General features: G+C 40.0%; 1 protein-coding gene across 1 annotated transcript; it reads left to right on the top strand.

Moving 5' to 3' along the window:
- Positions 1–796: 796 nt before the first annotated feature.
- Positions 797–21064, top strand: OPRK1 (opioid receptor, kappa 1). The gene is made up of 3 exons (XM_009332053.1): positions 797–1060; positions 15287–15639; positions 20341–21064. The coding sequence occupies exons 1-3, from the start codon at positions 801–803 to the stop codon at positions 20871–20873; spliced, it is 1146 nt and encodes a 381-aa protein (XP_009330328.1). The 5' UTR covers positions 797–800; the 3' UTR covers positions 20874–21064.
- Positions 21065–22119: the final 1055 nt, after the last annotated feature.

Below are 22119 nucleotides of genomic sequence, written 5' to 3'. Positions count from 1 at the left end.
AGGCAAAGTGGTGGGAGCTGGAACAGCAGCAGCTGCTGCTACCGCGTTGTAGCTCATGCCTGGGAATCAGCTCCGCTGCCAGCACGCCTCTCCGAAGGCGCAGGTGCCTCAGGTTCAAAAGTCCTAGAAGGTCGGTGGGACTGCCAGGAGCCAAGCGGAGCTGCTTTATTTTTTTCTTTTCCTGTGAAGAACATCTGTTTGAGGACTCCGCTCCTTTTTCCGGACTGAAAGAGGTATTTTGTGTCATTAATGTGTCTCTTTTTTTAAAGCAGGTGTGGGATCAGGAAAAAAATAACTCAGGGCAGGATGTCAAAGCAGATGTGCAGAGAGGTGGTGGGTTTCTCTCTCCCCCTCCTCTATAGCAGAGCTTAGGCAGTAAGGAGCCCCTGTCATTAGGATACAGTTTGACTTAAAATATGGAGGATGGGAGAGACAGGGTTAAAGTGTGGGGGTGGATCTGAGCTGTTTCCCATCTGATTTGTTTCTCTGTGCAATCGCTGAAAGTGGAGGAAAACTTTCCTTGTGCACCTGGAGGAGCAGCACTTACCCATTACATAGTGAGATGTAAAACTTGCAATTATTCAATATGAATGTGGCTTGCTTAAATCTCTGCTTGGCAAATTACAGTTCCCATCACAGTAGAGCTCCCCTTATCACATACAAATTTCAGAGGTCTTAACGTCTGGTGGCTGTGATAGCACTTCTGTTTCTTTCCCTCTCTTCCCTCTTTCCAGCGTACTCGCCTCCTGCTGTCTGCACTCTCCTCCCAGTCTCCCTCCTGCCCATAGGGCTGTGCCCCTATGGATGCCCCTGTACAGATTTTCCGGGAGGAGCTGGACTCCACCTGCTCCCCAGGGCCCTGTCATCCCCCCAGCACCAGCAGCAGCTGGCTCCTGGGCTGGGCAGACTACGACAGCAACACCACCGGGGCCTTTGGGGACGCCCCGCACAACCACACCAGCATCTCCCCCGCCATCCCTATCATCATCACTGCTGTCTACTCGGTGGTCTTCGTTGTCGGCTTGGTGGGAAACTCTCTGGTCATGTTTGTCATCATAAGGTAAGGGGCTTTGGAGTACCTGTTGGAAGAGGTGCGTGCAAATGGCCGTCCCTAAATTTGGCAGTGGAGGGAGGTGGGTAGTTTATGGAAGCTCTCTGGGAGTGCTTGCATGAGGAGCTGCAAGAAAGTAGCTGGAATGACCCAAACCTTTTCAGTCCCCGTGGTTTGCCTGGACGTGCAGTTAGAGACGGAAGGGAGAAGCTGTTTAAAAGTGATAAATCCTGCAGCCTGCAGGAAAGGCGCTTTGTGTCCCGGAGCTGCGTTCATCGGGTGCCCTCTAGGGATAAGAGGCTGCTCGCATCTGGGGGAAAGCTCAAGTGGAAGAAAGAAACTTCTGCAAGGCAGCTTTTTTCCCCTGTGAGGAGACCCAGAGGGATGGCTTATGTGTCTAGTCATGTAGACTCTTAATACCTTGTCACCCAGTGGCTTGTTTAACAAGGTGGGAAAAAAAGGAAACGATAAAGATATGTGGAAATGCTTAATGTAAAGCAAAGGATGTTGTTTCTCTGTCTAGTGGTGTTTAAATCCAGTTGTTGGTGTTGGATTGAAGAAAGCAAAGCAGATGCTGAAATACCTTTCCTATTGTTTTTCAGGAAACAGGAGAAAGCTGTGTATCTGTGTTAGTTAGTTTTTCATATTAAACCACTTGGTGAAATGCACCAATACTTGCACTTACACTTGTGTATTGGTGCATATTTTAGCTTGCACTATGATTTCTCTCTCTTTTTGCCCTTTTCATTCGCAATTTATAAAAATGTTTGGACAGTGCAGATCAGCAGGGTGATAATGAGCAACCAAGGGGACTGAAATCATGCAACTTTTTTGACTCTTGCTTCACAGTCCATTTGAATCCTGCAAAAAATTCTGAAAAAAAATAATTGTGGAGTATTCATTGCTCAAATGAAATCAGGTTGTACACAGAAAAAAAAAATGAGGTATTGGAAGGGATCTTGTTAGTAAAGCATAAGGGTCAAGCAATTGCAGGATGGTGAAATAACTGTCAGACTTGATATAGGGGGAAGTTAACTAGAAGCACTGAAGTTGTTGATGAGGTACTTTACGAAAGGTGAGTTATAACCAGGTGAATACTCGTGAATAATGGAAATAAAATCCCCTTTAATAGTCAGTGCAATAAATTAAGATTCCTGTGGTCAATGTGGAGAAACTGGTTTGCTCCAGCTTTGTGATGCTGTAATTTTTATACCCCTGCGTGCCCTTTTGCCCTTCATTCAGAGTAGAGATTTCATTTCTTTTTGTCTTTCTCTTGCAAGAAGAGAGACTCCATACTTGACACACACACAGCTGCAAAGGCAGAGATTTTCTAAGCCATCAGTCACTAACAATGATAGTTGATTAACTGGCCTGGGCAGTGGAAATAAATTCAAACTTAGCCAGAGCCTTAAAAGTTAGCATGTATGGATTATACTGGTGCATATGTATTTCCTTTTTTCTCTCCTTCTGTTATCCTCCTAAGATTATTTTTGTGATGGTCTAGCTAGCTATGGCTCGCTCTCATACCAGTTCCTACATTAGCCTTTTGCTTCAGTTTCCTCTTGGTCCATTTCTTGATTACATGATCAAAAAAATAAATAAGTATGACAAAACATCTGTTGGTTTTTTCCATTTTTTTTTCAGTATCCCCCTGTCCTAGGTTTTCTCTGTGGCAAATGCTTTAAACACTGCTAGAATCACTAGCTGAAGTGCATGTATACACAAACCTACAGTTTCAAACATTTCTTATTATTTTGAAATATTCCAAATGTTCGTGCAAGAGGTGTATTTTCTTCACTTTTGTCCTAACCTCTCATCTCCCTCTCTTTCCATCCACTCTCTGCATGATTGCATCTCAAGATGGATTTTTATGACCCGTTGAAACACGTAGCCTGCAGTGATGTCCTTTTGTGTGGAAAGCCAAGGTCTGTGGGAAGTTCGTGAAAGAAGGTGGCAAGGGAGAGGGGGATCGTGTCCCCCAGCCATCCCACATTGCCTCTCCTCCAGCTGCCACAACTGTAAAGGAGGATGGGGACAGACTGTGGCTCTTCTTACCCTCCAGCTGAGCACAGGGTTTGTATGAGGCCCCTTGTTGCCGCTTCTCATCTCTCCGAATTCCAGATCTACTCTCCTCCTCCTAACCCCCTCTGGACTGACAGGCAAGACAGGCACAGCTCCTCCTCCCTTTGCTCTTTTAAGCAACACCTGATATTGTTAGAATAGTTCAGCTGGAAGGGACCTACAATAATCATCTAATCCAACTGCCTGACCACTTCAGGGCTGATACTGAGTCACCTTTTGGGTGACACAAAAAAAATCCCTTATGTTCTGAGACTTTCAGTGAAACTGTTGAAGTGTCAATGCTGTGGTAGATTCAGGAGACTCCAAGTAGTCTTGAGATGCCTCAGAAACAGGCTCAAATTCAGCCATAAGCTGTGGTGTAGGCAGGCCTTGGCCTATTCCATGCTTTAATACACCCTCAGGGGCAGTTTTGCTACTTCTGCACAAAGGCTGCTGAAGAAGCTCACGGAGACCAGTGAGTCAGCATCTCAGCAGCCTGCGTGCAGAGTGCTGCGTGTCCAAAATCTCCTTCAGGTGTGGTGGGGCGTGTTTCTGCTGAGAGGGAAAACCCTCTCAGAGTTCCCTCAGAGGGAAAAATAACTGGAGAATGGCACTTTGACGACATTTACAAGCTCCTGAAAGAAAAGTAGCTGAGTTTGGTACAGCTCCTGTAAATAGAGATTTGTGTTGAAGGCAGAGTGGGAATAGTACTTTAGTACAGTGGTGGCAGTATGGCCTATTAAACCATGTCTCAGGAGACCTGTATTCTTCTTTTGGTTTTGCTACCAGGCTTCAACACTTTGTTCTGTCCTGAGAAGGTCACTTCATGGCCCTGTGACTTGGTTTCCTCACGTGTGAAATGGAGATGCTGGTATTCACTGTCTTTAAACATACAGCAACTGTTAGATTTAAAAGCCAAAGCCCAATCACTAAAAATCCTAACGGAGCAAGACCAGGACGACTGTAAGCACCCCAGACTCCTCGGGCACATTGAGAATGGTTATTTTTAATGTGCAGAAAGAGCTCTGTGTTGAGTGTGCTGTGCAACCTGCACTCTTTGCATGCCTGTTGCAGTTGGCTCTCACGGTGTGGACGGTTTGCAGGAACTCTCCCCGTGTTGTTTTGCTACCAGGCTTCAACACTTTGTTCTGTCCTGAGAAGGTCACTTCATGGCCCTGTGACTTGGTTTCCTCACGTGTGAAATGGAGATGCTTAGCTAACGCTGAGCCATGGCACATGGGATGTAACGCTCTCCTGTGGCTGCTGCTTTTCCTGGGGAGAGAGTAAGAGAGAAAGAGGGCATCACATTGCCTCTTGCACTGGTGGGAAATGCAGATACCATGTGGGAAGCGCAGTCCTCCCCCTGTGGAGGAAGAGAGGAGGCATGATGACAAAAAAACCCCACAGGTGAAATTATCTGACCTCACCTGAGTACAGTTATACAGCTATGTGTGTCTTGGCATGATCAGAATCCATCTCAACCCCAAACCTTTTCTTTTGAGATTAGCTTTACCTCTGAGGTTTTAGAAGATATTTCCGGAGGTGAAATAGTAGGCTGAGGTTGATAAATAAAATTACTTGTCCTTGGAAGCAAAAAGCCTTTTTCCTCTCTTCCTCCTCCCTCCTGACTTTATTTCTCTAAAATTTAGTGCTGGCTTTAAGAAAATGGTGCTTTCTTTGTGACAGCTGGAGGGGAAGAAAAGTGTCCTGACTGAAGTAACAACTTTAACTATGAATGTGCCCTTATCAAAACCATAAACATACTCTGGTAAAAACTCTGGGAGATGCTGTCTCTTACCCACTCCAGATTCACTTTTTCTATGCATGTGCCTTACCCCCATTGTTCCTGAAGTCATTTACTGAGAGCAGCTGCTATCATCAGGATCCTAAATAGCCAATCCTGTATTTCTTTTAAAATTATCTTTCAAGCTTCCAGTGAACTGCATAATTTTCTACGTTCAAAAACAGTTTTAACAAGAGGCTGTGTCACAGATATGTAGATTAATTCCTAAGGGAAAAGAGAAAGCTTGTATTCCTCTGCTTAGTCTAATGTTGAAGAAAAAATATAACTAGTAATACATTTTTGTTCTTATATTCATCGAACCGAGTGGCATCTTATGTAACAGGAAGAGTCTATTAAGAAATGTCATATAAAATTGACTCCTTTCCAGATTGTTTTTAAATCTTCTCCATCATTCATCCAAACGAGAATGAAAATATAAAAAAAAATACAAAAATGAAATGGGTTCAATATATTGGTTTAAATCAATAATAGATATTGATAACATCAAAAGATTAGTTGTTAATTTGCTTTAAATTATTGTTCTAATTTTATTAAATTATATTTGGAAAGAACATTGTTCTGAAAAGAAAAATGAAGCTCCAGTAGAGTCAACCTAACTGAATTACCTGTTCCCTATTACTTGCAGTTGGTATGATTTCATTCTTTTTTGAAATCAAGGGTTTGGCTGCTAAAAGTAAAGGCCGAGCTGTACTATACTTCATGAAGTTTATGGCTTTTTACCCTTTTTCACCCAATCAAACATCTGACACCTTACTATTATCAGTACAGAGGTATCAAATGGATTGATAGTAATTCATCACAGGACATCATCTGGCCTTACCTCACCTAATGGAGGTAGTTTTGGTAGGTTCTGCAGGGTTTGGCCAAACTTGGCATAATTTTCATCACAAATTTGAAGATTGATCGTTACCAACAGCTTTTACAGATGGCACAATGACCAGGGTAACAGGAAACATGGAACAGGACAGGTTTAAAAAACAGTATTGGTAGTTTGAGAAGCACAGCTCATTTAAACAAAATTTGAATGTTTCTAATACTTTTAATACCCTGCTAGACAATGACTAAGTGAGACCTGGGGTTTATAAGCTGAGAAGAAACTCAACGTGAGTTCCCAATATGGTGTTATGATAAGAAGAGCAGATACTGAAAAAGCAGAGAGAGCAGAGGAAAGGGTTGGAAGGAATATTTACCAGAGGCAGTATTAGAGAGAGGCTATAGCTTATAGTGAGTAATCTGTTTGGCTTCTGAAAAGTAATTTGGTATCCATCCAGACACTTCCGCTGGGGTAGAAGCCAGGTAGTCATTTATTTCAGAGAAAGGTGTAACTGGAATCAATGTCTGGAAGCAAGACAAATTACAGGGAGCCCTTTTGAACTAGCAGAAACTGAAAACTTACAAGAACTTTCCAGTTTGGCTGCTGGTGAGGCAGAAAGCTTGAGACAACTTGTGTGTCCTCAGCCAGGAGAGTGGTGGGGAAGCTCATGCTCCTGGCCAAAGCGTGGGGAGGGAGCACAGCGTGGAGATGGTTTTGGGGGGCCAGGCTGGCTAAGCCCTTCTGGTGAAGGGGGCAGAGCAAGGGAAGAGTGGGGACCCTTCATTTGGTTTTTCACAACAGAGGATTTTGAATTTGCTGAAAGGGTGTTGTGGCAGGAAATTCTTAACTTGGTGACTTTGGAAGGCCTGGGATGTGCTAAGAGCAAGGCAGGATAACCTTCCTGGCTTGCCTACTCTCACTGTCTAGTCAACCTGTGACTAGTTTGTCCCTTAAATGAAGTTCTCTGAAACAGATAAATTCCCAAGAATAGTTTTGATTTCAGTTACATATTGCTTTCTAAAGGCGAAGCATCCAGAAAAACTTTGATAAACTCTACTTCTAGGAATTTTACTTCATGTCTCTGTTTTGGTCCTCCCATTTGTAAGAATCAGGTAATTCTTGCAAAGTGTAAACCCTGTGCTCTTCTCCTCAAGGAAGACTTTGTGCTTTGTTTATTTTTAGTCTCTTTTATGGAGTTTGAGAGGCATGAGGAAATGGCAGTATGAATATCATTTTGTCTACTGGCAGATGTACGTGCACAAACTGAATTAGCTGTGGGGAAAGGCTGTGTACAGATGGAACGAAGACATGGAAAGAGGAGTGTCTGACCATGCTGGCATTCTGCAGAATGTAAAAAGAATATAAATAAAAAATATTGAAAGGTGCACAGCATTTCCATGGTCCTATTGGGAAGTTTGCATGTTAGCCTGTGTATAATTTTTGAAATATTTATTTCTCCTGAAGCCAGAGGGTTCAGCTCTCATTAGATTCACCTTCTAATCTCTAAGGAAGTGAAAATTAGTTCTAGGCAGTTTGCTATTTTCAGTTTTGAGACATTATTTACAATGAAACCTCTGTCTTCTCTGCATGAGTATGAGAGCCTAACGGGATTTACTTCAGTGCATGAGTTTCCACTAATACATGGCAAGAACATGTGCAGAACCTTTCTGTTTTCTCCGCTCCTCACACCAATCCACCTATGCAACACACGGTGCTCTGCCTGGCTGCTCGTCTCTGCTCCAAAAGTCAGTGCCATTCAGCAGTGCATTGTGAGTGAATATCTAGGGTTCCCAAACTTAACTACCCTGCACCTGGAAGACAGAGGATTTTGTATTTGCTGACTGACTACATAGCTAAATCCACTTCCCGCTGCATTGTAGGTAGCCTTGCCATTGTGGCTACCGTAGGGCAACTGGGAAAGGCCTCCTTGAGTAGTGACAGATGGGAATCTGCATGGTAGGATTAGTTCAGACAAGTTATTCAGTGTTCATTTAGTGCTCACACCCAGAAAAATTTTTTTTACCATGCTGCTGGCTGATGGACAGCAGCAGGACTTACTCTTACACATGCCTTTCAGAATGACTGACTTGTTAAAGTGCACAGGAGAAGAAGAATATTTTCACCATGGAAGTTATCAGCTGTGCTGTTCAGTTGATTGTGTCTTAAAGTTTCCTGCATTTCACTTGTATCGTCTCCTTTGGGAAAGCGTGTGTTCAGTCGGTCTGTGCTGTGGGCTTCTCTGAGGCAGGTGAGGAAAACAGGTGAATGGGTAGAGTCCAGAGAAAGCCTCCCAGCTGCCTCCTGTGAGGGACTGATGACTTTTCCCTGAGCTGGTTCACTACTGATATATGCATTTGTTGCCTTACCATGTAAACCTATACTTGTTACAGAGTGAGGTCCCTTGTCCCCCATTCAACTTTATTACAGGAGTACTGACCAGAGATTCAGGTTTCCACGCATCCAAGTGTGTAGTTGTCCTATAAAACACTCCCAGCAGTGGCAGTTATTATTCATCCCTGTGGCAAAATGGAGGCCAGGTGCCTTGTTTTGAGAACAAAGTGATGCCCACACCCCAAGACCCCTGCATGAGGGATTTCTGAATTCTTTCCTTATTTCTCTCCTGCAGAAACATCTAGGGGAAGCAAATGTTTAATAACATTTGGCTGCTTCCAACCAACTTCTGCATACATAGCTACCTATAGAGATCAGAGCATCTCCAAAGAATAAGAAGGAAAGTAAGACCCTGAAAAATCTTCTGCTGGAGCTGCTATCCCTGTCCCCTCGAGCAATGAGATTTGTTCTTTTTGCCAGGCAATCTCTGCCCTACTCACTTCCCTCTCCCACAAACACATAGGAAGCACTTTGCTCTGCTAAGGGAGCTCATGTCCTTCATGAAAAAATAATCCTTCCAAGAGAGAAGAACAATGGGAAGGGTGAATGTTACCAAAGACAGAGACTCAGCACTCACCAGAGCAATGTACCTGTGGCAAGTAAGAAGTATTAGGATGGGCTGTGTAACGCCCTGGGAACTCCCCGTAGCATGACTGGTCACTGGAAAACATCTGCAGCAGCATAAAGTTTCTCAAGAGACAGAGTCAGCTGCTTGACAAGGTCTAGATTCATGTTACTTACCAACAGAGGTAAAAAAATCAGGTACATAGTCTAAGCTAATTGTCTAGTCTCAATAATAATAATATTAGACATACTGGTTTTGGATAAAGTACCGATTTTGTAAAATTCTGCATTCTCACTATTTCAGTTTAAGCCACAATAAATCACAGCACCTCAACATTTCTTTGAGCTCTCCTAGCAAAATCATGGAAGCACAAATTTCACAGTACTGGTGTTTCTAACATTTAGCATATTTCTTCAAAAAGATGCTCTTAAGCTCATATAAAAATATTAAAATTCCTTATCATAGAAGGAGGAAAAAAAGTTCATTTTTGTTAAGTAGTGTGAATTTTTCTTCATTTTGGCCAGGATATATGTAGACTTGAACTTTTATAATTCAGAAGCTGGTTCTTTAGCTCAAGAAGGAAAGCTTCCACATCTAATCTAAATCTGCAAGACCTAGCTCAGGCTCAGTTTATAGTTAGTTCAGAGGACTAATGGTAGTAGTAAATTGTAAGGATTTTAATGACACCTTCTAACATTCAGGTAGATTATGCTCCCTGAGGGAAGAATAAAAGACAAGATCATGCTTTTCTTCTTTAAGCCACTTAAAAATAGGTACCTACAGGTGTTTATTAATAAAGATAATTCCACTTTAGGATACTATTTTGTAGGCAACATGTACAATTTTTTGTAGGCTCCTAACAATTTCGATGTTAAAGACAGGCAACCTTTAAATGTGTGCAGTAACAATGTTTGCCTTTATTTAAAGTGTTTTCCAAGGTCCTATCCCCTGCTAAATTCTGGCTGTCATTCAAAATGTGGTAATAACATATAACCCAATGTGAACATGGGAACTGCAGCATATTGATTTTTACATTCTTTAAATGATCTCAGTCTTAGTTACATATTGGCATAAGCCTTTTATATTGACTAATGAAGATCCCAAAGATAGCTGAGCCATCCTTTTGTTGTGGTGTGTGTTTGGAATAGATCCTCCTGGATTGTTTTGTGTTTCCCCCCCCCTCCCTGTTCTGACGCAGTATGATATTGAGTGTGCCCTGAATATAGCCTTGAGATTTAGAGCTTTCTTGACTAAGCGTTTCAGCTGCTTGATCTCCATATACTTCATTCAGAGGAACCTAGTGGAACAGAGCCTGCATCCTGCTGATAGGTGCTTTTGCAATTTGCTTTTAGATGTGCTTTAGCTTTCATTTTCATTCACTGACTCAGGTATCTGCCAAAAATATGTTTGTTGTACCTCGTTGTATTTCATGCTTTTGTACTTTCACTCTGCTACTGGAGAATGTTGTTGTAGTATATTTGTTAGTCTTGCTCCCCTCCCCATCCCTCATTTCATACTGCAGGGAACATTTCAGCCTATTACAGTTACTTGAAAAAAATTTGACCAGGGCCTCCTTCTCAGCTTTTATTAGTTTTACTGATGTTATGGTGTACTTTAAAATCACACTCCTCTCCTCTGCTTGAGATAATAACTTTAAGGGGCTTTGCTAGCAGATTTAGTAATGCATTTTGATTTTTTCTAAAAGCACACCAACTACTTAATAGCATGCTTCCTTCTTCTGTTACCACAATTTCATCGATAAGCTTAGTCTCGAGGTGTGATTTCTTCCTATTTACTGTCTAAAAAAAACGTGCAAAGTAAATTCTACTCTAGAAGGAAAAGTACAGTAATGATGAGTCAACTGAGAAATAGGGAAAATTTTCTAAGGGTCAGTCTAAAGTCAGTCTCAAAGAACTTTTGGAAAGTGGACTTAGCCTAAATTGTGATAGTTTTGAGAATTTTACTTTTGACATGTAAGTAGACTTCATTTAAATCTTGCTTCTTAAAAACTCTCGTCGTATATCCATCAAAAAAATACATCCAAACCAAAGTTTTATTTTTCATCTTGACTATTTTTCTGCAGGGTTTCCATATACCTTCCATTTATTTAAAGTCTACAGGGGTTTGAGGCCTGCTTATAGCTTGACAAGCAGTCTCCACCAAATAGCTTAAGTCATCAGAGGTTTTTCAGCCTCTTGAAATTAGATTATAGTGCCTGATTTAAGAGAGGGACCTTCCGTTCCTATGTAATATTAGAAAAGCTGTCATCTTGTTATGAAATCCCAGTATTAACAAACTATTTTCTAGACACAGGATTTCCCATAAACAGTTTATACGACAATGGTTTATAAATATTTTAATGGTCTTTGGAAGCTGTATCTCAGAGACACTAAGAAAATGTTTGTCATTAATTACCACTGTGCCATCTATGCTGTAGTTATGTCCAGGTTTCCCCTATCTGTTCTACTAGACTAATTAAAGCAGATAGCAGTATTTTTTCCTGAAATGAAATTCAGATATTTGATCAATAATTTTAATTTTGCAAAGGACAACAAGATTTCCTCCCTCGGTCACTGTTTTGACCTTGTTCAAGTGCAGATTTGGGTGAATGGAGGGTATGGTGGGAAAACCCCAAACCACATAAAATATTGCCTCCTATATTTTGGTGCAATAGAATGAGTTGTAGAAAAGCAGTTAAATCCCTTATCTTGTGTTTGAGTCAAGACTCTATCAGGGTCCATTTTCAAAGTGTCTGACAGCAACTGCACTCACTCCAGTATTTTAATTGGACTTTTGATTAAGCCTGCAAGCACGTATCTTCAGAGGCATGTAGGCATTTAATAATTTTCAGATGTTTAATTAAAAACATTGAAAGGAGTTTGGATGATTGAGTCCAGATTCTCAAAGGCATTTCTGAATTTTATGAAGTTCTAAATGAATGTATGATTTAATCTATATTGCCTAACAACTTTAAAGGCCGACATCTCATTTACACAGAGGCCAGTGCTTTCAGGTGAAAGTAATCAAGCTCTTTACATTACTAGTGTGAGATCAATGAGTTTTAAGGTTGCATCAGTAAAACGTGCTTGGACTTAGCATTGCTGAGGTTAAGCAGTGCACCCTTCACCCCTGAGTTAGGTACACATGATCCCTCTGCAGTGCCTGGGAGAACTGATTGCCTAAATGCAATCAAGTATTTATTGGAGCAGTATTTATTGGTCTCCCGCCTTCCTGTTCAAAGTCTGGCAGAAAAGGAGTCAGGTGCCTATTCTGGCTCAGAGTGGTGCAAGGACGCACCTGTGGTCTGCGAACTGGGGATTCGGGCAAGGCCACCTAGTCATGGGACTGCCAGGCTGGTGAGCTGTGGGGAAGCACTAGATGCACACCAGGTAAGATTGTCAAAGCTGGGATTGTTATGTGCATATGTGCCCCTGAAATGAGCTAAAGCTTTCACAGAGCATTATGGGAGGAATGGCACACTGTGGGTTTTTCTTTTCCCCATTATATTTTCACTCCCATATACAGCTTTGATTTGGTTACATAGAAGTTGTCTAAATGCTGATGCTGTGATGACTCTCTATTTCTTACTATTTGTGAATGAGAAGACATCCTTCCTGTTGGATCAATAGTAGTGAGGAAAATTAATTTTCTTATATGTGCATGTGTTGCATAGTCCAAAAAATCAAAATGGCTCACTTTACCTGTATAACATAAGCAGTACATATACAGAGAACATGCTTTATGTTGCAGCTTCAAAAATTTGAATTTTGAAGTTACCTAAAAGACTAGTCCTATTTTACAGAGGGTCTTTCCTGTTCTGCCACTGGAAGACTGGGGGGAGAAGGGAAAGGGGTATTGGGAAAACATGGTATATATGGTCACAGTGTCGCACACAAAAAAGAATTGAATTAAGGTTGCAAGGAACAGGAAATGCCAGATATAAAGTCTTTCAGGTATTTGATTTTTCAAGGTTAATAAAATCCTTTTAGTTATTTTTCACTACTTTTCTGATTTTCTTTAAGGAAAAAAGGTTATTCTTCTATATGTGAAAGCAAACTTTCTTTATGCAAACCCTTGGGGAAGTTTTTAAACATATACAGAAGTAATGATTTAGAAGAACTATTAGTTACTTCACCTCTTCTTATCACAGGCCATTGTGTTTCATTTAAATATTTCTGTACTGAGTCTAGTAACTTCTATTTGACTGAAATACACCCTTTGCAAAGCAGCAGACATTGATTTGGAGACATCAAAAGATAGAAAAATTACTCCTTTCTTGTGTAATTTTTTCCCAATAATAATCACCTTAGCTGCTAGGAAAAATCTGTTGCTGTTTCTAAGCTGAGTTTGTCTGGCTTTGACTTTTACGTATTTGTCTTTGTTACGCTTTTCTTTGCAGTCTGAAAAAGCTCTTCAGTACCTGCTATTTTCTCCCTGTGGAGGTCTTCAGACACTGTAATCAAGTCACCCCTCAGTGTTCTTTTTGATAAATTAGTGCTGTGCTCTTTAAGTTACTCACAGTAAGAATTTCCTCCAGTCCTTTCACTTATTTTTGTGGCGCTTTTTATGTGTCCTTTCCAACTTTTCATAGCCTTTTTTTGCAATACGAACAATTCCAAGTATCATCAGTGATCTCCGTAGGAGTAAAATCACCTTTCTACTACTCCTTTTCAGACACTTAATGGAAATTAGTCCATTTTAGCACAGATTTGCAGTCTGAGTGTTTAGTGAGTTTTTGTTCAGTCTTACAGCTGAGATGTACTCGGAGCTGCTTTTTTTTTTTACCAGGAGGAAAGTTCCTACTCTGTTGATGTATCTTATATTTGTTTGTCCTAGCTATATACTCTCATATTTGTGTTTGAGCAGTGCCTTATGGGCTGTAATGTGACCTACAGGACACGCTGCCTCCCCTGCTGGAGGGCCTGTTGAGGAGATTGATCTGGGAGGGGGCAGAAGCCCAGCTCTGACTGGCGGGTGCCTCCTTGCTCTGCCTTTGATCTCAGAGAAGCTCAAACCGGGGCAGAGGGAGTCTAGGCCATGGGGGTCACGCCATCAGTGTAGAGCTTTTGTCGCTGCTTCCTTTTTTTTGTCTGTCTTTGCTCAGATATTTCTAATGCTCCCCTGGCTTTGGCTTTGTTCAAGATGTGAACCTGGGTATGGTATCTGGGTGAGAAGGGTTTAGTTTCTTTTCCCTTGCAGTTCTTTTTTCTATGCTTCAAACCAGCATTTGGTTTCATTTTCTCAGTAAGTCATAATTAGAGTGTTTTAGAAGAACTGATGCTATTTTTAACATTTTGTGTTAGTCATAAAGTGACATCTCTGCCCATATTTTAATTAATAGTTAATTTACTCATCGGGCACATTTTGTCAACACTTTTTTTCCAAATTATTTTTTACTTTACACATCAAAGTTTTAAAGGCAAATAGACACATTGCCCTACATGTTCATTAGTTGGACTGATCAAATCTTATATTTCCACTATAAATTATTAATGATACATATCAAAATCTAGCTAGACATGTTTCTGTGTGTGTTGCATGTGCACCTTTTAATTTGGATACACATTCAAAATATGTGGGTGAAGCAGTTTTGAGAAGGAAAATCTGTCATTGAATCTCAAGATAAATTGATAGCAATGAGCAAAAGTAACTAGGGGAGGAAGCATTTCAGAAGGGACAGTTAGGTATATCCCTATGTTAACAGGCTCTCCTTCATCTGTTGTGTCTGTAGCAGAGCTGGAAGCAGTCCTTCACACCCTGGAACACAGGCTGTGCCCCAGAGTCAGACTGTCATCAGGGCAGAAGAAAGCAGGGTGCTGTCTCAAAAAACCAGATCCTATTCTTTTGTGTAGGCTGAGGTTCTTACCAGCTGGACAAAAGAAATGCTTCATTTGGGTGGAATTAAAGGATGCAGAGAAAATGCTACGATCATTTTTTTCCTCACTGTGGCATCCTACTTAAACAATAGTCATCTTTTGCATTAGCAGTCACAAAAGCAAGAACTGGGAAAAGCTGAGGATAAGAAAGGAGCAGAAATTGGAAATGAAGGAGCAAAGAAGAGAAATGACTAAAACTTGTATAAGCTGGCATTGTTGCAGTGAATTCAAGGAAGAGAAATTTTCATATAAGAGGCAACCATCTGGCCCGGCAGATGTAACAGTTAACATGGATTCTTATCGGAGAATGGGATAACTATTCTTTCCACAAAACAAACCCAGAAAGCTCACAATCACTGACAGTTAGCTATGAGAAAAGGAAACACAAAACATTCTGATCACTTGCAAATGTAACAATGATATCTTCTTGTAGAAGGATTTGAGAAGATTTGAAACCAGCATTTGGCTAATTAGATTAAATGTATTCATATACCTGGTTTTGCCTGCTGTGAATAGTTCTAGCTGCTAATGCAGGTGCTGAGAGACTGAGACAAATGTGTTTACTATTATCCCAAGTCTTGCATTTGTGTGCACTTCTGTCATAAATTAGAAATGACAGAAAAAAATCCCAACTATGGCAAAGCCTGACTGATAAACCGTTACATATCTGAATGTGCATAATAATATTTTGAAATAATAAAACTTTACTTTTTTTGTTCTTCAGGTACACTAAGATGAAGACAGCAACCAACATCTACATTTTCAATCTGGCGATGGCAGATGCGCTAGTTACCACGACTATGCCTTTCCAAAGCACTGAGTACCTGATGAACTCTTGGCCCTTTGGTGATGTGCTGTGTAAAATAGTTATTTCGATTGACTATTATAACATGTTTACCAGCATATTCACACTAACCATGATGAGTGTTGATCGATACATTGCCGTGTGTCACCCTGTGAAGGCTCTGGACTTCCGTACACCTCTCAAGGCGAAGATAATCAACATCTGTATCTGGCTATTGTCCTCATCTGTTGGTATATCTGCGATAGTACTTGGAGGTACCAAAGTCAGGGAAGGTGAGTGTGAGCATTCAAAATTGAGTCTCTTTGTTTCTCAAATGATGTAAAGTGTAGCTTGGAATATTGACTAAACCTGATTGATTCCTTTTTCAATAATTTGTGCATGCTCAGCATGTTCATCCGCATTCCTTGGTTCAAAAAGTATGTCTAAATTTCTGACATTTTGAAATATATTGTGGAACGTTACAGTATGACATATAAATCATTTAAGTGCAGATGCCTTTGCCAACTAAAAGAACAAAATGCACTTTGAAGCATTGTCTGTGCTAGAATGGGACCATCAAAAACTAGTAGCAGACACCAGGGGAAAATAATCAGGAATTTGATCACAGTGGGTGGATCAAAGATCAGTTTAGGATGAAACTTGAAATGTGAGCTTAAGGGGCTTTTTTGTAGGTGTTGTGAGAGTAGTTCTGAAGTTCCAAGAGCAGAAACTAGATTGCTGATCATTAGTGTTAATATTAAAACTATCGTTACTATTAAGACTTGGGAGCTTATTATCAGCAGCCATTTCACAGAACTTGAAGGCATGGTGAAGAAAGGAGAAAAGTCAGTAGCTGGAGAGAGAAAATGAAGCTAAATTCTATGAAAATGACAGTATCAAAATCTTGTTTAAAAGGGATGGGAATGTACATGGAGACTTGGAAAGGCTGAGAATAAGGATCAGCAGAGGAACTGGGAATACAGACCATGGCAGGGAAGCAACTACAAGAACATGAAGTCAATGAGATCTGTACGCAGACCACCTGTAGGCTCTGCTTGAAATTTATAATCCATGAAGGACTGCGGATTTAGCCCCTATAACTGGTGACTCATTACCAAAACTGCCCTGCTATGGAGTTAATCTTATTTTGAAATCCTCCTTGAGAAGGAAAGGGAAGAAGCATTCTCACACGCATGTACTTCATACCCACAAGCATGACAGTGGTGCAGGAGCACCTCGGTGTCTTCAAAAGGCTTAAGGCCTCTAATGATGTCCTTGTGTTTGGGCCATCTGCTATGGATGGCTCGATAAAATACAAGACATGCATATTTATTTGGTGGTAGTCTTGTTTGAGATGTAAAAAATCTTTTGAAGAATGATTAATAAGTTCCTGAATTAACAACCTTTTCTATTAGAAAGGCTTCACTCCTCCCAAGAGAAATGGTAAACTTTACATAAGGACACGGTTTTATCTGGCAGAGACAATAAATGCTGTGTGTTAAACTGTTTGGCATAGATCAATGCAATTTCAGTAACAGCTGCTCAAGGGCTGATTGACCTGGCTGAAGATGTATAGATTTTGTTCTTGCTGTTGGTCTTCTGGTGAGTAGGTGACAGGAGATTCCTCTGGAAAATCTTTCAGCCCTTTGGGGGATCAAGTGTCCTGGTCTGCAGTGCTGTAACTCTTCTCCCAGTAAAGTTTTGACCAGCTTTATAAAACGATGTCTAGCTCAGGAAACATTCACTTCCAGGCATCTTCATTTGGGAAGAATAATTGTCTCACTACATATGAGATCTTGAAGGCCATGGGACATTGGCTTTGTGAGGTGTTTTGTTGGGGCGTGCTTAACTAGCAGAATATTCCTGTCATTCACTGTAAGCATCACATTTAGATCAAGGGGCTGCTCTGAAGCCAGCAATGATTAAATGCCTTTTCCGTGCCACGAGGCAGGCAGTCTTTTTTTTTCTCCTGAAAGAGAGACTAGTAATACACAGCTCAGTTGGGCCAAATGGGGTTGGAAATTATTGGCAAATGCTTGTCAGCCCCTACTGTTCAGCTCTGCTTGTCTGATCTAAGGTCTCTCTTGAGCATTTACTGCCAATTATCTTGTCTGGTGTGTTCATGAATTGCGCTGATAAATGGTGAAGGGGAAAAACAAGGATCCTCCCTTTGCCTGGCAGCTGGAGCTCAGGACTGAAACTTTTTGTTATGTTGGTCAAAATAGGTGTTTATACGCTACAGGGCCTCTGTTGGATTCAGATTTAAACAACAGCTGAACATCAAATGGAAAGTGATTATATTTAAAGTTCCCACCCCATGCTCAGTCCCTTTTGTTCTCACAGTACAGGATTACTCCCAGTGGTGTCCTTCTGGATACATTTTCCCTGCAGAATAAATTTTACGTCTGTGTAAATATTCCCTCTCTGGCCTTAATCAAGCCTTTCTTGCTGACGAATTGTTCACTTAAAAAAAAAAAAAAAATTAGAGGTACTATTAGTATTCCCAGTAATAGTATGAAGGCTCCATTTGAGTACAGAGGAGTATGGATGCCTGAAAGTGACATAATTAATAATGTATCTAACAGAAATATATTTCCTATGTCAAGATTAAGATTAATCTTAAGTGGTAGCTTATCAAACACATTTTAAAATATATTTACACTAAAATGCATCTAGAATGCAGTGTTTTTCCTTAAATAGATCAATGTATTTGGAACATCTGGCTTTCAGAGTGGAAAAAGTCAGTATGAAATCTTAAGTACTCAGTTTGTGAGACTGTACTTAGTTCTGCGTCTTTTCAGGCAACAAGAATAAAATGTTGGATTTTATTCTCTTCCAAAGTTCCTGAAAATTATTATGATATTGTGCATTATGAAAAGGATCTTTGTTGATTGTTTGCCAGTTGTAAACTGGGAAAATGTAAATGGGTTCCATATAAGTCATAGCATTATATATATCAAGTGAAACACATGAATATTAATGAATTTAGAATAAGATTTTCCATAGAAAGTAAACTGTAATGAGATGTAAGACAATCATTAAATTTGTATTTGATAATTTGGAATTCTAAAATACTATTGCCAACTACAAATGATGTTAAAATATGGCAAGCATAACCTAATTATTTTGATAAATATATGAAATTTTGTCAGTAGATCTGAAGAGGCAGTTTCCTCTGGGAGGGGGTTTCAGTGAGTAGCTGGATGTGGTCTGGAGCAGTCATCCCTGATCACACCTCACTCTTATCCAGAACTGCACATCTGGATGCAGCTTTACTGTCTAGATATTACAGCCGTATCCTGATTTTATTGCTGCTGCTAGGCCATGATCTACTACAAATAACAGTAATAATCAATGTGAAAACTTCTTTGAAGACAATTGTTGATATTTCTAGAATAAAATTAAGTAAAACCAACTACACTTAACGAAATCCTAGATCACAAAGGATTTAGAAAAGTTGACTGAGTGTCAAGACCCTGTTAAGTCATACTTGTGCTGTCAGCTTAGCATCCTCCATCAGGCTTGAAAGATATGTCTTTTCACTTTTCAGCTTTCAGAATCATCCATTAGTTGTTATATTATTTAAAATAAAACCTCAAAATATTTAGCTTTGATTTCAACTTTTTTGAATGTTTTAGTATTCAATATCACCCAGTAACAGCTTTCTGATATCTAACTGCAGAAATGTCTATATGATACCATAATGATAACTTCCCCCCTAGTTGTTTTTCCAAACAGATTCTCTGCAATATCATCTTGATTTGTGGAGCACTTCAATAGCAGGGAAATATGGCTTGATGGAATTTTTCTGACTAGTTCTGCTGGAGACAGATATGAAGAAGTGATGTGCAAGGGTATATTGAATCATTCCACCCTTAGATCTGATTCAATAAAAGTCAATACATAATAATTTGTAGAGGAATGACAAATTCAGTAGGGAAAATGAAAAAAATCCAAAGAATAACGCGGTGCTCAAGAGGATAAAATCTAAGCTACAATTCAGAGTGAAAAATCCCTGTGTTACCTTGACTTGTCTTCAGTGGAGTTTAACTGCTCATAGTAGTTGTAAATTTACCCCTTCTCTTGCCTTGCCCTTTATCTTGTTTCTTGGTTTTCCATATGGTTTATACGCTGGAAGGCTCCAATGAGGTCAGCAAATGAAACCTCAAATATTTCATTCCTTAGCAGCCTCCTGTCAGATGGAATATTTCTGGGACATAAAATCAAGTGACAGCCTGTGACTCTGAATCCTGGCATGGGCAATCAGAAAGGGAGTGGGCTGGTGTCGGTGGCCCAGACCCTGCAGTCTCTGCACAGGCTGAATTTTCAATGACATGATCTGCAAAAAAAGCAGCTTCCATTTGACTGCGCGCACACGCATATTTTATTTGCTTCTATTTAACTGAAAAGGAGCTGTTGCCAGGAAATAAGTTTTTCTGAATGCAAGCACTTACGTGTATTCCATTTGCACTGAGGAAGGCACGTGGGAAAAGATTATTACACAATTGTCATATATTGACAAAATCTTCCTACGATCAAAACCTCATTCGTCTCCCACCATTCATGATACCAAAAATCTGTCTCCGCCCACAGACAAAAACATATGTAGTTTGATAATAATGATGAGGTTTCTACTCCATTGAACATGGTACTCATTCTTGCTTTAAATCTCAGTGAGATTCAAATGGAAACATCTTTACAAATTTTTTATTTTTGTGCTCTGCATTTTTAGATCCTCCCTTGGGAAACAAATTTTATACAACGTTATGCATTTTAAAAAGCCCCTATCTCTCTAAGTAATTTCTAGAGACAGCTGCATAAAACCAGTTTCAATAGTAATTGAAAGCTTTCCTTGGAGCGATTTAATGATAACTCTATTTATTAGTATCATGTTACATGATAATAACTTTTCCTAGCTTATGCTATGATAATTACATTGTTTAGAATATCTAATAATAAAGCAATCTTCTTCTTCTTGCTTCTTTCATTCCTAGATACTGCTAGCACTGAATGCTCCTTGCAATTTCCAGACAGAGATTACGTGTGGTGGGACATCTTCATGAAAATCTGTGTCTTTGTCTTTGCATTTGTTATTCCAGTTCTCATTATAATTGTTTGCTATACTCTGATGATCCTGCGCCTTAAAAGCGTACGGCTTCTCTCAGGGTCTCGAGAAAAAGATCGAAACCTGCGCCGCATCACCAGGTTGGTTCTTGTGGTTGTGGCAGTTTTTATTATCTGTTGGACTCCTATTCACATTTTTGTGCTGGTTGAAGCGTTAGGGGATGTGTCCCACAGTACTGCTGCTATATCCAGCTATTACTTCTGTATTGCTTTGGGTTACACCAACAGCAGCCTCAATCCAATCCTTTATGCTTTTTTGGATGAAAACTTCAAGAGATGTTTCAAGGACTTCTGCTTCCCCTTTAAGATGAGGATGGACAGGCAGAGCACCAGCAGAGTCAGAAACACTGTGCAAGACCCGGCTTATACGAGGGAAGCAGATGGGACAAACAAACCTGTATGACTAGTCGTGGAAATGTCGTCTTACTGTCCTCAAGAGAGAGAAGAGTCCAACGACCTAGGACTGACACAGGTCACCACTGCAGTTTGAACTAGTCTCACCCAGACAGACATTTCTGGAATATTTCAGAAATCCTAGTAGTCTGAACTAAAGCAAGTTTATTATCGGCAAACAAGAAAGCTCAAATGAAAAGGACCTGGCTGACGGTCAGGTTTTGGCACCATGTTTGCTGTACTTGAGCAGGTACTAATCACACTTTTGGGGAGACAGGACGTAGTGTTGTACCAGCTGATTCTGGATAAGGAAAGTTCTGGCTTTTCTCTTTACAATACGTAAGGTTATATTAAGCAACATTTGGTCATAACACTGAGTTATGCCAGGAACTTTTGCCCCAACAGTGATTGCTTCTGAACTGTGTAGTTTAACAACTTGATTTGTCATTCTCTTTTACAGCAAAGAGTGTTGTTTAGGGTTCTGCAGAACAATGCAAGAGCTGTAATCAATATTGTCCTTGACTAATATATCTGTGACATTTGTCTGTGCTGTGGAAATCCAATTTAAGCATGATCTGCCTACACATCAAAGTGATTTCATTGTGTCTGTGTATGGTAAAGCATTTCGGCATTTAAAAATATTGGGATTTAAGGAGAATTGTTAGTATATTTTAGCACGTGTTTAATCACCTGTGTGCGATGTTTTCTATGTGTGATTTTCCAAGGTGATTGTGTATTTATTGATTGTGAATCATATAATAGGCATTTTCAGAGTGTATTTTGAGCAAGAGATTAGAAATCTTCAAATACTTCACTTGTTATAAAACTGATGAAAACTGTGCCACATTCATTACGTGGGGGGAAATAATCGCATTCCATTTTCAGTAAAGGGGATAAACAGACATACTTAAAAATAGTGCTGTACTTGTTTTCCTGGACAATTTGTAAGCAGACTAAAATAAATATTTGATGAATTAGAAACTAGTGAATTAGCACGTGGATTAACTGGATTGATATGAAGGAAATGAAGATTAAATATACTGGATGCTTTAATGGCACTTGATTGGAAAAGTTCCTGTCTTATTGATGATGATATATTTTCTTTGATACAGTCCTATGAATTCAGTAAATTTCTCTGTTTTCCTGTGAACATGGAGATGCCAAGGCACAGCTACACAAGTTACTGCCTTGCTGAAGGTAAGTTTGTGGTAAAACTGAGCCTAACTTTCAGTCTGTAGTCTTTTATCTTCCCAATT

Source organism: Pygoscelis adeliae, unplaced genomic scaffold (assembly GCF_000699105.1).
Source record: "Pygoscelis adeliae isolate BGI_AS28 unplaced genomic scaffold, ASM69910v1 Scaffold98, whole genome shotgun sequence".
NCBI classification, from domain to species: Eukaryota; Metazoa; Chordata; class Aves; order Sphenisciformes; family Spheniscidae; genus Pygoscelis; species Pygoscelis adeliae.
The sequence above is the reverse complement of the archived record's forward strand: the minus strand, read 5'-3'. Positions and strand labels throughout refer to the sequence as shown.